The following is a 16,126-nucleotide window of genomic DNA, read 5'->3' as shown; positions in this document are numbered from 1 at the left end:
GATCCACATCCACATCCAGATCCAGCAGATCCAGACTCAGATCCAGCAGATCCACATCCACATCCAGATCCAGCAGATCCAGACTCAGATCCAGCAGATCCACATCCAGATCCAGCAGATCCAGACTCAGATCCAGCAGATCCACATCCACATCCAGATCCAGCAGATCCACATCCAGATCCAGCAGATCCACATCCAGATCCACATCCACATCCAGATCCAGCAGATCCACATCCACATCCAGATCCAGCAGATCCACATCCAGATCCACATCCAGATCCACATCCAGATCCAGCAGATCCACATCCAGATCCAGCAGATCCACATCCAGATCCACATCCAGATCCAGCAGATCCACATCCAGATCCAGCAGATCCACATCCAGATCCAGCAGATCCACATCCAGATCCAGCAGATCCACATCCAGATCCACATCCAGATCCAGCAGATCCACATCCAGATCCACATCCAGCAGATCCACATCCAGATCCAGCAGATCCAGATCCAGATCCAGCAGATCCAGATCCAGCAGATCCAGACTCTGATCCAGCAGATCCAGACTCCGATCCAGCAGATCCAGATCCAGATCCAGCAGATCCAGATCCAGCAGATCCAGACTCAGATCCAGCAGGATCCAGAGAACGGCGGTGAATGAGGAGTCTGTCAGGCTAAATGCAGATGTTGTGTGTTTCTGCTTGTTGACAGACGATGAGGAGCTCTACATCCAGCAGGCGGTTGTATTTATCGAAGACGCCATCCATGTGAGTTTTTCTCTTTCTTTCCATGTGGAAGGTAAAAAATGGAAAAAGACTCATATAGAAATGATTTTTCCTTAATTAAAGTTGCTCAATGAGGTTTTTAACCCTGACACCTCCATCAGATCTTCCTCTCATACCACCAGGACCAGCAGTGTGGAACTGGGATGGTCATGTGACCCTCCAGCTGGTCATGTGACCCTCCAGCTGGTCTACGGAGGTTTTCCAGCGTTTCTTTACAGTCCAGACACAACATGTAGTGTTTATTCAGAGACTCTAGATGGTAAATCCACCATTATTTATCACATCTTCATCACCATCACTACCATGTTGCTAAGAGACCTCTATTTTCACCTGGACATGATGATGAAGACACTTCCTGTCAGACTTTCCACCAATCAGAGAGCTTAATTTTATTTTTCTTCCTGCTCTCTGGAGAGGACGGAGGCCTCTTCTCTCCCTCCGTTCCCACTGCCTGCTGCTGCTTTGTGTCGTCCGTCTGAGCCTCTCTCTGCATTTCATTCTGAATGAAGCCATGGATCCGCTCAGCCGGTCTCTCCATCTTCTACCTGGAGAAGTGGAGCTGCAGGTCCTGACGGAGTCCTGGAGACGTGATGAAGGTCATGTGTCTGCCGCCTCTTTCTGTGGAGGATTTATGATAGCTGGTTGGTGTGTGTGAGGTTTCCCGGTGTGTGTGTGAGGTTTCCCGGTGTGTGAGGTTTCCCGGTGTGTGCGGTTTCCCGGTGTGTGCGGTTTCCCGGTGTGTGAGGTTTCCCGGTGTGTGAGGTTTCCCGGTGTGTGCGGTTTCCCGGTGTGTGCGGTTTCCCGGTGTGTGCGTTTTCCCGGTGTGTGAGGTGTCCCGGTGTGTGCGGTTTCCCGGTGTGTGCGGTTTCCCGGTGTGTGCGGTTTCCCGGTGTGTGCGTTTTCCCGGTGTGTGTGAGGTGTCCCGGTGTGTGTGAGGTGTCCCGGTGTGTGTGAGGTTTCCCGGTGTGTGAGGTTTCCCGGTGTGTGAGGTTTCCCGGTGTGTGCGGTTTCCCGGTGTGTGCGTTTTCCCGGTGTGTGCGGTTTCCCGGTGTGTGAGGTTTCCCGGTGTGTGAGGTTTCCCGGTGTGTGAGGTTTCCCGGTGTGTGCGGTTTCCCGGTGTGTGCGGTTTCCCGGTGTGTGAGGTTTCCCGGTGTGTGCGGTTTCCCGGTGTGTGCGTTTTCCCGGTGTGTGAGGTTTCCCGGTGTGTGTGAGGTTTCCCGGTGTGTGTGAGGTTTCCCGGTGTGTGAGGTTTCCCGGTGTGTGAGGTTTCCCGGTGTGTGCGGTTTCCCGGTGTGTGCGGTTTCCCGGTGTGTGAGGTTTCCCGGTGTGTGAGGTTTCCCGGTGTGTGAGGTTTCCCGGTGTGTGAGGTTTCCCGGTGTGTGAGGTTTCCCGGTGTGTGTGAGGTTTCCCGGTGTGTGCGGTTTCCCGGTGTGTGCGGTTTCCCGGTGTGTGAGGTTTCCCGGTGTGTGAGGTTTCCCGGTGTGAGAGGTTTCCCGGTGTGAGAGGTTTCCCGGTGTGTGCGGTTTCCGGTGTGTGAGGTTTCCCGGTGTGTGCGGTTTCCGGTGTGTGCGGTTTCCGGTGTGTGCGGTTTCCGGTGTGTGAGGTTTCCCGGTGTGTGAGGTTTCCCGGTGTGTGCGGTTTCCCGGTGTGTGCGGTTTCCCGGTGTGTGCGGTTTCCCGGTGTGTGCGGTTTCCGGTGTGTGCGGTTTCCCGGTGTGTGCGGTTTCCCGGTGTGTGCGGTTTCCCGGTGTGTGCGGTTTCCCGGTGTGTGCGGTTTCCCGGTGTGTGAGGTTTCCCGGTGTGTGCGGTTTCCCGGTGTGTGCGGTTTCCCGGTGTGTGCGGTTTCCCGGTGTGTGTGTGAGGTTTCCCGGTGTGTGTGTGAGGTTTCCCGGTGTGTGAGGTTTCCCGGTGTGTGCGTTTTCCCGGTGTGTGCGGTTTCCCGGCGTGCGAGGTTTCCCGGTGTGCGAGGTTTCCCGGCGTGTGAGGTTTCCCGGTGTGCGAGGTTTCCCGGTGTGTGAGGTTTCCCGGTGTGTGAGGTTTCCCGGCGTGTGAGGTTTCCCGGCGTGTGAGGTTTCCCGGCGTGTGAGGTTTCCCGGCGTGTGAGGTTTCCCGGTGTGTGAGGTTTCCCGGCGTGTGAGGTTTCCCGGTGTGCGAGGTTTCCCGGTGTGCGAGGTTTCCCGGTGTGTGAGGTTTCCCGGTGTGTGCGTTTTCCCGGTGTGTGCGGTTTCCCGGCGTGCGAGGTTTCCCGGTGTGCGAGGTTTCCCGGCGTGTGAGGTTTCCCGGTGTGTGAGGTTTCCCGGTGTGTGAGGTTTCCCGGTGTGTGCGGTTTCCCGGTGTGTGCGGTTTCCCGGCGTGTGAGGTTTCCCGGTGTGCGAGGTTTCCCGGCGTGTGAGGTTTCCCGGCGTGCGAGGTTTCCCGGCGTGTGAGGTTTCCCGGCGTGCGAGGTTTCCCGGTGTGCGAGGTTTCCCGGTGTGCGAGGTTTCCCGGTGTGAGAGGTTTCCCGGTGTGTGAGGTTTCCCGGCGTGTGAGGTTTCCCGGTGTGTGAGGTTTCCCGGTGTGTGAGGTTTCCCGGTGTGTCGCCATGTCTGGAAGATCAGTGATGGACGATGCCGAGCAACTAGCAGCGCGTGAACTGGTGCGCTGGTAGAGCAGGACCGTGAGCTGGATGCCAGTCTGGCCTGAACTGGCAGGCTGGTTGTGATTCTGGAGCTCCTCCATGGAGTGGGAAACGTCTTGTAGAAGCTGATGCTCGGTTTGACCCGATCCGGCTGTTTCAGAGTCCGATGAGGCCACTGAGGACTTCAGGCTGAGCCAAAATAAGCTGTTATCTGGATCTGGCTCCTTGGACTGGGCTTGCAGGCTGGTTATCACGTCTCCTGGAATGTAATGATGTCTGACGCTCAGCCCCCCCCCCCACCCCCCACCCTGTGCTCAGGCCGGTGAAACTACATGGAACTCAAGGCCGCATTTATGTGGGTCAAGTATCCGGTTCTGTGCGAAGAACTCCCATTTTTTACCCCGTCTGCCCAGCATTGTTTCTCTGTAAATCCTTCGTGTTATAATGGAGGGGGTGTGTAACGAACCGACATGAGGAGACAAGCCCCCGCCCCTGCGAAGAATAAACATGCGGCAGCCGCATAAGTTCCTGACGCACCGGGCCAGCTCCCCCTCTGTGACGCTGCAGGATACTGGCGGGAACTGCTGTCCAATCAGCATCTTGATGTGTTTTAGATCACGAGAAATGGGAGCAAACACAAAAGTGTTGCGTTTATGTTTGTGTTCAGGGTAAATATGTATTCTCCCTGCTGTTATGTGTTAATATGTAACACTTGTATGACATGTTGTGTCCTGTGTGAAGCTGTATTAATCATGTGCAGCTGTCTACAGTACCGGTCCATTTACCACCGGGTGGACCCCAGCTCGCTCCGTCTGTGTCGGTGGTACTACTCCAGCATATGCCAGTGGTATGTTCTTTCTGAATAAACGACCACACGTGTCAGGATGATGCTGTCACACACTTCTTCTGTTCTTCATGACCGTACCAGATGCTAGTGCTACTGTACCAACCGGGGCCGCTCTGCCCCGTGAGCCGCCGTGCAGCAGGCTGTACGGGCTTCTTGCTCCAACACACCACTCGGAATTTAATAAGTCATACAGGTGCGTTGGAGCAGGAAGACGGTGAAAACCTACTTGCTTGGCGGCCGTTGTAGGACGAGTGGGTTAGGCCTGGTGTTTATGGGATGAGAATCTGCCGTAAATCCTCGTCTGAAAACCTGAAATAAAATTAGTTGGATCTGAAAGTTGTGAAACCTGAGAAGTATTCTGAAAGTCCTAAAAGGCTTTGAATCTCTGCATTTCGTGCGAACTGCATGAGAGTTGCGGATGTTCAGACGTTCAGAAGTCTCGTTGTCTGGTCGGCACTCTCAGAGTTTCTAACGCACCACATCAGGTTGCCAGCATCAGAATCGTAACGTGATCTGAAAACGCATCAGTGCCATCCAGAAGTGACCAAACTGGGACAACTTTATGAAAACTGTCTGGAATGACAACAAAGCTGCAGCCTGTAATCCGATTGGCTGACCTACCTGCACCCACCCCCCTGCCACAGGCTCCTGAACATCACCATTGCCGTGGTTTTGTTGCTGGCGTTTGTGGAACAGCCGTCCTCCCTGAGCGCCAGCTCGGACCCCCGCCGTGCATCCCGCCCCTGGGTGCCGCCATGTGGCTTCACAGAGAGCGTAGAGATGATCTGCCTCCTGATCTTCTGTCTAGACCTTGCTGTGAAGGTGAAGGCGGACATGCAGCACATTTCTAGTCGTGTAGAAGCTGCTGCTTTTTAACTCCTGCTTCCGTTGTTCTGGTTCGTCCTCAGAGCTATCTGATTGGCTGGGAGGAATTCAGGAAGAACAAATGGCTCATCAGCTACACAGTGATCATCAGTGTGTCCATCATTGACTGGGTCTTGTCCATCAGCATGGTGTGTGACGAGGTGAGGCTTGTGTGTGTGATGAGATCAGCCTATCAGGACACTTCCTGCTCCGTGTCGTCTCACATGACTTTTGCTTTGTTAAACAGAGGCTGAGGGTCCGGCGGCTTCTCCGGCCATTCTTCCTGCTGCAGAACTCCTCTCTGATGAAGAAGACTTTGAAGTGCATCAAGAGGACTCTCCCAGAGATCGCCAGGTACGAATCCTGGCAACACTTCCAGGGAAAGGCCGTTAGCTGTTAGCAGGGTGGCAGAAGGCTCATTCGTCAACTCTGTTTGACATGATGCAGAATTTAGTGAATTCTAAGTTTGCACCAAACGATGATAGTTCTACGTCACGGCTCGGAACTGGTGGATCCGGTTGGAGGGAACAGCTGACCTTGTTTCCGACTCTGTAGCCCAACTCCAACACGGGAAGGTAAAACCGGTGGTGACCTATAGATTCGTTACAAAGCGTAATTCACGAACACTTTCTATGATAAATAAATAGCTTTGTTATCTCGTAGACATGAGGTTCATGAAAGGGGGCTACATCAGCCAAACCGAGCTTCTATCCCGATAATATTGTGGGTTTAAAATGATCCAATAAAATGTTTTAGATCCAAAACTGCTGGAACATTCACTGTTCCGTTTTACTGAGAAGACTGGAATCTTCTCTGATCAAACCATCCATCCATCCATCTTCTGCCGCTTATCCGGGGTCGGGTCGCGGGGGCAGCAGCCCAAGCAGGGAAGCCCAGACTTCCCTCTCCCCAGCCACATTTGCCAACTCTGCGGGGGGGATCCCGAGGCGTTCCCAGGCCAGCCGAGAGATATAATCCCTCCAGCGTGTCCTGGGTCTTCCCCGGGGTCTCCTCCCAGAGGGACGTGCCTGGAACACCTCACCAGGGAGGTCCAGGAGGCATCCTGACCAGATGCCCGAGCCACCTCAACTGGTTCCTCTCGATGCGGAGGAGCAGCGGCTCTACTCTGATCTCCTCCCGGATGACCGAGCTCCTCACCCTATCTCTAAGGGAGAGCCCGGCCACCCTGCGGAGGAAACTCATTTCAGCCGCCTGTATACGAGATCTCCTTCTTTCGGTCACGACCCACAGCTCATGACCATAGGTGAGGGTAGGAACGTAGATCGACTGGTAAATGGAGAGCTTCTCCTTCTGGCTCAGCTCCTTCTTCACCACGACAGACCGGCGCAGAGTCCGCATTACTGCAGACGCCGCACCGATCCGTCTGTCGATCTCACGCTCCATCCTTCCCTCACTCGTGAACAAGAGCCCAAGCCATGCGTCGAGGTGAGTCCAACTATATCTAGCCAAAACCGCTCAACCTCGCGGACAAGCTCAGGCTCCTTCCCCACCAGAGAGGTGACGTTCCACGTCCCTAGAGCCAGCTTCTGCAGCCGGGGATCGGACCGCCAGGGTCCCCGCCTCTTGCTGCCGCCCAGCTCACACTGCACCCGACCCCTACGGCTCCTCCCGCAGATGGTGAGCCCACGGGAGGTGGGGCCCATGTAACCCTTTCTGGCTGAGCCCAACGGGGCCCCATGGGCGAAGGCCCGGCCACCAGACGCTCCTCTTGTGCCCCACCTCCAGGCCTGGCTCCAGAGGGGGGTCCCGGTAACCCGCGTCCGGGCAAGGGAACATTTCCGCTCATGGTTGTAGTCATCATGGAGTTCTTTGAGCCGCACTTAGCCTGGTCCGTCCTCTAGACACCTGTTTGCCGTGGGTGACCCTACCAGGGGCATAAAGCCCCCGACCACATAGCTGCTAGGATCATGGGGAGACACAAACCCCTCCACCACGATAAGGTGACGGCTCAGGGAGGGGATCAAACCATCCAGATTCATTTAATTTTAATCTGAACTGTCATTTTAACACACACACATCTCCATCACAAGCCTCACTGTCACTGGTTTCACTGGGACCAGGTTGGTAACGTGACTGGTGATGCTCGGTTAAACCCCTGCAGATGATCCAGAACGCTGCAGCACGTCTGGTCTTCAACCAACTCAAATGGGCTGATGTCATTCTGCTGCTAATCCCACTTCACTGGTTTCCAGTTGCAGAGCATCAGTTTCAAAACTTTGTTTCTGGTTTACAAAACAACAACCCAAACGTCTACTGTCTGCCTTCACTCCTTCATCCAGAGCTACACTCCCTCTCCACGGTTACGCTCTACCAGTGGCGTTACCATGACTACATGGGACTAAACCACCAGCCAGACTCTTTTCCTCTGTCGTGCCACGATGGTGGAACGACCTGCTGAACTCTGTCCGATCTGCTTTAAGCTGCAGACTCAGCTCTTCAAGCAGCATTCTGCTCTTAGTTTAACTCAGTTTGTCATCAGATTGAGTTGGAAAGATTTATTATAACAAAAGGACATGACCACAGGGAGGAAAGGGAACAACAAACATGCGAGAATCACTGCCTCCAGCACTAAATGGCATCTCCTGGGTCCAACTGGTTTGACCAGCACTTCTCTATGATGTCCTCTACTGTCAGACGTAAGTCGCTTTGAAGATAAACCTCTGCTAAATGACCATAGAATAGAATAGAAATGCAGACACGCCGCTGTATCCTCTGGAGTACTTCCTGGATCCTGTTGAAGATTAAAGCTGAAAGCTGTGATGGTTTTTAGATCTGATGTTGTCTACATGTTCCTGGATGTTTATTCGTATCTTATTGATGTATTTCTTCCTGTTCAGTGTCGTTTATTCTATCTTCATGCCTGCTTTGTGCTGTCATTCAGAATTCTAATGATTCTATGTACTGATGTTCATTCCCCTGAACTCTCCCAATTTGATATGAAAAATATATGATTTTCCCTTTTTAGAATAGTAAGTGAGGCAAATCTTTGCTTTTTATGTGATGAATCATATTAGGTACAACAACCTTTCTGAGTTGTATTTTTGTTAATTACAGAATGACCATCCTCATCGTTTACAACATAAAGACCTTTACAGTTTTCTTCAGGAAACTGGATGTAAAACTCATTCCCACCTCAACACACCATTAGAATAGATGGTTTTATGCAGGTACAGATGCATCAGCCATTTGAAGCCATTGTTGTGATGGTTGACTTGAGCTGCATCCAGTTACGGGAAACATTAGACATGACATAGAAATAATTTCAGGCATTGTTCTTATTTACAGCGTTGTTGGAACGACTTTTCCGTCCTAGACCTCTGGGTCTAACCTGTGTCTGCATGTGTTTTCCTGTCTCTGCAGCGTCATCCTGCTGCTGGCGCTCCACCTCTGCCTCTTCACGATGATCGGCATGCTGCTGTTCGCCAAAACCGATGTGAGTTCATGTGTGTGGACACACCCCAGCTGCAGTTATGACTCAGAAAGGGATGCTCTTTTCCTTTTAACTTGGAACAGCCTCCCTGAAACATCCCAAGACTTGCCTCTAGATGGTTCAGAACCAGCGATGCACCACTCCCTGTGGCAGAAGTTTTGTTTCAGGAAGTTGCTGAGGTGTTTTCCCGACATCTTGGAAATCCTGGAACCAGTTTTAACGAGGCAGCTCCTCCTACTTTCCTCCAACCTGTTTTTTTTAGTTCTTTATGAAACAGACTCAAGTCATTGTTTTTTCATTTAGTTCAGATTTATTTGTAAAATACCAGTTTACAACAAAGTGGAGACACAATCCCATTAAAATAAATCCATTTGACCTTCCACATTATTATTATTATTATTATTATTATTATTATTATTATATTTACTTTTAGAATCAGCTTGTTAATATCAACCAGTTCATATATATAATGACCCTGCTAACGAAATCATCATCCATCCGTCCGTCCATCCATCCATCCATCCATCCGTCCGTCCATCCATCCATCCGTCCGTCCGTCCATCCGTCCATCTGTCCATCCATCCGTCCTTCCATCCATCCATCCATCTGTCCATCCATCTATCCATCCATCCATCCATCTATCTGTCCATCCGTCCGTCCATCCATCCATCTGTCCGTCCATCCGTCCATCTGTCCATCCATCCATCCATCCATCCATCTGTCCATCCATCCATCCATCTGTCCATCCATCCGTCCATCCATCCGTCCGTCCATCCATCCATCCATCCATCTGTCCATCCATCCATCCATCTGTCCATCCGTCCGTCCGTCCGTCCGTCCATCCATCCATCCCGATGTCAGGTCATGGGAGCAGCTGCACCACTTCATCCAGACAGCGTGTCTCCTTATGATGGGACACTCCTGGAACCCCTCACGACGAAGGCATCCGGGATGCATCCTGACCAGACGTCTGATCCACCTCATCTGGTTTTATTCAGATGTCTGAAGAAGATGTCTGATGTTTCTGTCTCTTAGGAAGAGTCCAGACCGTCACGGTCAAATGTATTCTCCAAGTCCAGAACACACATGTAGACTGGTTGGGCAAACTCCCATGCCCCCTCCAGGACCATGATGGAGGTGTAAAGCTGGTCCACTGTTCCACGACCAGCACAAAAACCACACTGCTCCTCCTCAATCCGAGGTACGACTATCTGACAGACCCTTGAATACACTTTACCAGGAAGGCTGAGGACTGTGATCCAGTCAGTAGTGTCCACTCAGACTCAATGTCCCCCGCCTCACTCGGGTTGAAGCTCTGCTGAAGGTGGGAGTTGAAGCTCGCTCTGACAGGGGACTCAGCCAGACGTTCCCAGCAGATCCTCACAACACGTTTGGGCCTGCCAGCTCTGACCGGCTTCCTCCCCCACCATCTGAGCCAACTCACCACCAGGTGGTGATCAGTTGAAGCTCCGCCCCCCTCTTCACCCGAGTGTTCAAGGCATGTGGCCGCAGGTCCGACGATACGACTACAAAATCCATCATGGAACCGCGGCCCAGGGAGTCCTGATGCCAGGTGTACATATGGACACGCTTCTCTTCGTTCTGGACAATCCGTGATGAACACGGAAGTGTAAAAACAAAAACACCTCTCGGGTTCAGATAGAGGGAGCCGTTCCTCCCAATCAGGCCCCTCCAGGTCTCACTGCCTACATGAGCACTGAAGTGCCCCCGCTATTTATTTGATTTCTTTTCATTGAGCCGGTGTTTCTGTGTTTCTGTTCAGGATCCCAAGAAGAACGGGGAGTGGCAGCTGTATTTCAAAGACCTTCCTAATTCTCTGACCTCTCTGCTGGTTCTGCTGACCACAGCCAACAACCCGGATGGTAAACAACCTGTTAAAGTCAGAACCAGCTGTTTTCATGCTGCTGCGACGCAGCTGACCTACTCTTCTGTGTTACAGTGATGATTCCTGCTTATTCCCTCAACAGAGGCTACTCCATCTTCTTCATCGTCTTCAGCGTCATCGGTGATTAAAGTTATTCCTGCAGCTTTGACTCATTTGGCGTTGTTGTAGATTATTAAAGTAGTTTTTCTGTGCACAGGAACCTACTGCCTGATGAACTTACTGACTGCCATCATCTACAACCAGTTCAGAGGATATTTACTGGTAAGTCTTATTTATATTCGTCCATTTAGCTTCTGATCAGTCGTCACTGAAGCTGGATGATGTCATCAACCTGCATCAGAATGAAAAGTCAGGTTGATGCTTAAATAAATCATGTTATAACACTGTTTCCAGATGGAAAGGTGGGTTTGTCGGGCCAACCACGGTGTGTTGGAAAGACTGGTCTCTAAAAACTTGTGGTTTTTCCAGGCAAGAAAGTTTCAGGCCAAGTCAATGCTGGAGGGTTTTGCAAGTTCAGTGAAGTGTGTGGTTCATTCAAGAAGTTGTCACATTGAGGACTGCATGCCTGAATAGCAGTTAGTTGCCCTGTATCTAAACGGCAAAATATCTGCTCAAGCTCACCAACCATTCTATCCACACAGAAGGAATGGTAACTCTCTTCTCAGTGGCTCCGTTACATGATGTTTTTTCATTTAGAATTAGTGATTTGAAATGAAATCATTCTGAAATGAAAGTATTCTCCTTTGGCTTTACATGGAAACAGTTTTTCAGAACGACCTGAATAATGTAATGAGCGTTTAAATGACTTAGGAGTAAATCAGTTTGGATTTAAATTGGGAATTAACCAGTCACTAACTTTGGAAATAAGTTTAATTCTGAATTGTCATGAGGTGTTTGCGTGGTAATTTTTCATTGTTTTGAAGCGGATTTAACTTTTATTCGAAATTACTGAATAATTAAAACACTCGTGTAAATGTGGCCAGTGTGTCTGAGTTCAACTCAGTGTGTGAACCTGCGGTTGCCGACAACACAAAATCCTCCATTTTCCTTTGTTTACCTTGTCTTGGCACCTGGTTCAAAGCCCAAAGCCCTGGGCGTGGCACAGGGCTTTCTCTCATGCAGCTCTGTGGCAAATGCATCTGTGCGTTTGCCCATAAATGTGTCACATACTGCTTGTTTGCAGATCAAAGCTTCTGCCAGCTCTAAAGTTTCTTTGTGAAGGAGTTTGTGGAGTCCTTCAGTAACAGACACAGTGACTGAAACATCCATAGTGCATAGACTGCTGAGAACTTTGCTCTCAGACCAACAGCTTTGGCTGATCCAATGGCAGAAAGGCATTCCAAAATGGCTGGCTGTGTCTCAAGAACCGCACTGTTTGATCACAACTGACATGCTCATGGAGTGTTTGAAAGTTTCACCAACTCAGTTGTTGTCAGTCCACGCCTTGCCCTGGGCCTCCTTGAACTGATGATGATTCAACTCAAGCAAGCTGAAAAGCTCTGCAGATTCTGGGATGGCCTTACAAGTATGGCACAACACCAGGTGAGCATAACAATGCACGTAGAAAGCTTTAAGCCTGTTCCATCCTCCACGAGAACAAGAACTGAGTTCTTGTTCTCGAGGCTGCAAGAACAAGAAAAAACGTCTTGTTCGGCAGGTCCATACATACTACACAAGAAGCAGGTCTGCAGCGGGGAGGGATCACTGCGGGGGGGGGCGATGTCTGCTTTATGTGCAATGAACCCGGTTGTTCCCTCCTCCGAGGAGGTTATTTTCCCCGGCGTCTTTTTGCTTAAGATAAGTTAAAAGGTTACGGAGGGATTTTATAAATATTTCAAGAGTTGTTGCAAATGTAAAAATGAAGAAGTGATTAAATTCTGGTGGTGATCAGGATCACCGTTTGGATCCAGGAATGTTTTAAAAGGATTCTTAAACGTTGTGCTTGGTGGAGGTTTCCGCTCTCCAAGTTTCTAGTTTCATATTTAACGAGCAGCTTCGTCCACGGCAGGGCGGGTCGTGCACGCGGCTGGGCGGGTCGTGCACGCGGCGGGGTCCGAATGTTTTAATGCTACATGTAAAAATGTTGGTGCTTTCTCACCACCTCGATCAGCTGTTTTATCAAAACAATCCGTTTTGCCGGCAACAGCAAACGGAAGCAGCAACTCCGCTTCCTGCTTTCTCTGTGTTAACCACGCCCACCTCCAGTGTCCGACCAATCACACCATACTTCTCGCAGCCCCGCAAGAAAAAAGTTCTGACAGCCCGGTGTGTCAAGAACTGTCCTCAAACACGTCCGCGAGAACAAAATGACGTCATTTTCTTCTCGGAGCCTCGAGAACAAGAAAAAAGTTCTGGCTTCTCGTGGAGGATGGAACAGGCTTTAGGATGGACCCTTCTGAAATGTGCTTGTACACCTCCAGTGAACCCAGTCATGACAGCCGCACCATCATGTTTGTGCTACACACTGAAGTTCTGCAAGACCATTGTTTTGCATCTGCAACTCATTTGCCATGGACTGTGCTCAGAAACCTTCTTTCACTGTCCCTTCTGACACAAACAGCTACCTGCTCTGATTTATCATCCCGTCTGCCATGATGGCACAGATTTCTGTCATTTCAGACACAATAACACCAGTAACATCCTGGGAATAACAGTCCATCATCTCATCCTGGGACGTTGGACAGATATACTCAGCCTTTTAGGGGGGTTATGTTTTTGCAGAAAAGGATCAAATTCCTTCCAAAGCTCCATGCTCCATGAGAAAATTCCCTCTGATTGTGCTGCCTTCATCATAAGCACGAAAGGGGAGTCCCTGTCTCCCAGCATGGCCATGGCATTTGCTAACACCCATGTTAGCAAATGCCAACATCTGTGCAACATTTCCCAGTTTGTGAGTTCCCTGGTAGCTTTTCCATGCAACAGCACTGTCCTCATGGGTTTATGTCATCTCATGCTTGCTAGAGGTGACTTTCATCCACTTCTTGGAACCACTACTGACCAATCTGTTGATGTTTTTGCCAAACACTCTACATGGGAAGCAGACAGTTGTATTCTAGTTGACTGAATGTTCTACCCAGATGTGCTTTCCAAACCAGCTGTGGTGAAATGCTCGCTTCTGCGTACCAAAACTGTCTTGTGGGGAGAAACTTCAGCTATACCTGTCTGGACCCTGTGTCTTGGTGCGTTTGCTCTCCATCTTTGTCTGTAATTAATTTGATCTGCCTCTGCGTGCAGAGGTGGTGCAGGCTTCAACAAACTCCCCGACATCTCTTTCCATAGTGGGCCACCAGAAACTACGCCTTATCAGAGGGAGTGTCTGCACAGAACCAGGATGGCACGCCAGGTGGGAGGACTATCCCCACTGGAGACTAGGGAATGTGCTGCATCGGGCACAAAGAGACGTCACAGGGTCCTGTACCGGGGTCAGGCTGTTGCTGCTGGTTTCCTAACCTTGTCATCCACCTCCCAGTTATCCACCTCCCAGTATCCAGCAGCTATGACACACAGTCACAGGCAGTATGGTGTCAGGAGAAGCCAGAGGCATAAGTTGGAATTGGCAAGAAAGGGAGTCAGGTTTCTGGTTCTTGGGCCCGGGTCTGCATGACAGAATAAAATGAAATCGATTTAAAAAAAAATAAAAATCAACGGGCCTCACGAGGATTCATTCGTTAGGCAAACTGCAGGTATTCCAGGTTCTTGTGGTCCGTCTGGATGAGGAATGGCACCTTGGATCTCTCCAAACAATAGCGTCACTGCTCTAGTTTTATGGCTTAGAGTTCTCTGTCACCGACATGGTAATTCCGTTCTGTACGTGTTAGTTGCCGGGAGAAAATGGCACAAGGATGCAACTTCTGAATTTCAGGAGATCGCTGGAACAGCACAGCCCCGACTCCAAGTTGGTAAGCATTACGAAGGTCCAGCTTCGGGAAGATAGTGGAACCATGGAGGGAGTTGAAAGCTGACTCAAGAAGGGGATGTTCATTTTTTAATGGTTGTAGCATTTAACCAGTAGTCTATACAGGGCCGGAGAGAACCGTCTTTCATGGAAACAAAGAAGAATGCAGCACCCATGGGAGATGAGATGGGTCTAATAAACTCAGCAGCCAGGGAGTCAGTGATATGTGTTTCCATGGCTTCAGTCTGGTTTGGACAGGTTGTACAGACGACTGGTAGGCAATGGGGCACCTGGAAGTAATTCAGTCTACAACAGCCACACCACAGAGCACAAACCACAACAATTTTATTCTCCAAAACTCTGAAATTTGCTGTTGTTTGTTCCACACCGCGCCATCATTACTTGAAATGAACTGGTCACAACCCCCCACGTCACGTCTGGGGACACGTAAATGTGAAAAAGTGTTTCCATTACAATGTTGTGACATATTTCTGTATAAGACAGCTGAAAAACCTCTTCATGAGAGCATAAAAACTTTTTAGCAATATTTGACACTTTTTAAAAAAAAAAGTGGATGTTTCCATTCATGTTTTTATTACGATATTTAGGTTTTTTTTATAATCCTCCCAGTTCTCCGATCCAGATGGAGATTGTGTAAAAATAGCCAAGGGTGTTCTAAAACTGCAATTCTAGGTGTAATGGAAATGCAGCTACTGTAGAGACTGCTGATGAGGTCAATGTACACAGCTCTGGTTGTGATGTGAGGCACTTACATTTATAATCTTATACTGACATTTAATATGCAAAAACAATCCCTCACTGTGGAATAGACTGCTGGGCGGTGAAGCCTAAGACTGAGTAGATGCAAGTTGGCCATCTTGGGTATCTCTGGCTTAGCTCTCCATTTTTGAGACTCAACGCATTGATGCTGGAGCTTGCACACTCCCTGTCCGGCCCTGAAAATCCAAAAGCGCCTGTGTAGACTCTCTCAGTGCCGGGGTTATGTTACTAGATAATGATTTTAGTTATGTACCAGATCAAGTATGGTTGGGTGGAGACTATCTGAGCTCATGTTGCAGTGGCAGCCACCAACTTTCATTAGCCCCCTTTGCCAGTGATAGTTTCAGGAGATGACTATCAGAGCTCCTATCCTTCAGGTGTTTGACCTCTATTGGTCTAAACCAGTTTGGGTACTGGTTTAGAAAATGCTGAGTTGTGTTGTTGACTAGACAGAGGTTAGTGGATTCTCTTGCCTTTTCTTTAGATACCTGATCAGGTTATTTCTTTCCATCTGTTTCTGCTCGCTTCTATGGAGCACAAAGATACCTTTAGGCCAGACCTCTCTAGTTGGCTCTTTCCTGGTTGTAGGGTCACCTCTGCTGGTGGTTTTGGTGAACCGCAGGCTATCTTTTTGCACTCGTACTTCTTACTCGAGTCAATCTAACAGGGTTAATATGTCTCTTGAGCATTTTAACTCCGTCTGGCCGATATCCCCAACTGATCAAGTATTCCTACAGCTTGTACCTTTTACAGCAAATATCCGAAATAACTTTATATCTCCCCTCTTGATCTTTGACCGTATTGTTCATTAAGAACTTTCAGAATGTCACAGTGTCGTTTCACATTAGGGTACACAAAACTGTAGGTAATCACAAAGTAATGATTAATTTTTCAGTACTCAGTTAGTGATAAATTGTTTCCAATGTTTTACTGATTACATTCTGTCATTTTCTATGTTAACTGACAATGATGTAATCATTTATAACTC

General features: G+C 49.6%; 1 protein-coding gene across 1 annotated transcript in view; it reads left to right on the top strand.

Moving 5' to 3' along the window:
* Positions 1-16,126, top strand: part of tpcn2 (two pore segment channel 2) — a gene marked incomplete at its 5' end in the record, with an annotated part of 47,461 nt that overhangs the window by 16,542 nt on the left and 14,793 nt on the right. Inside the window, 9 exons of the mRNA XM_079243284.1 lie at positions 706-761; positions 4,166-4,242; positions 4,887-5,064; positions 5,151-5,267; positions 5,354-5,460; positions 8,488-8,560; positions 10,341-10,440; positions 10,518-10,583; positions 10,660-10,724. Of these exons, the coding sequence (XP_079099410.1) occupies positions 706-761; positions 4,166-4,242; positions 4,887-5,064; positions 5,151-5,267; positions 5,354-5,460; positions 8,488-8,560; positions 10,341-10,440; positions 10,518-10,583; positions 10,660-10,724 (839 nt within the window). The remainder of the gene's footprint in view (positions 1-705; positions 762-4,165; positions 4,243-4,886; positions 5,065-5,150; positions 5,268-5,353; positions 5,461-8,487; positions 8,561-10,340; positions 10,441-10,517; positions 10,584-10,659; positions 10,725-16,126) is intronic.

This window comes from Telmatherina bonti (genome assembly GCF_933228915.1).
Source record: "Telmatherina bonti genome assembly, chromosome: 1".
Taxonomy (NCBI): domain Eukaryota; kingdom Metazoa; phylum Chordata; class Actinopteri; order Atheriniformes; family Telmatherinidae; genus Telmatherina; species Telmatherina bonti.
The sequence above is the reverse complement of the archived record's forward strand: the minus strand, read 5'-3'. Positions and strand labels throughout refer to the sequence as shown.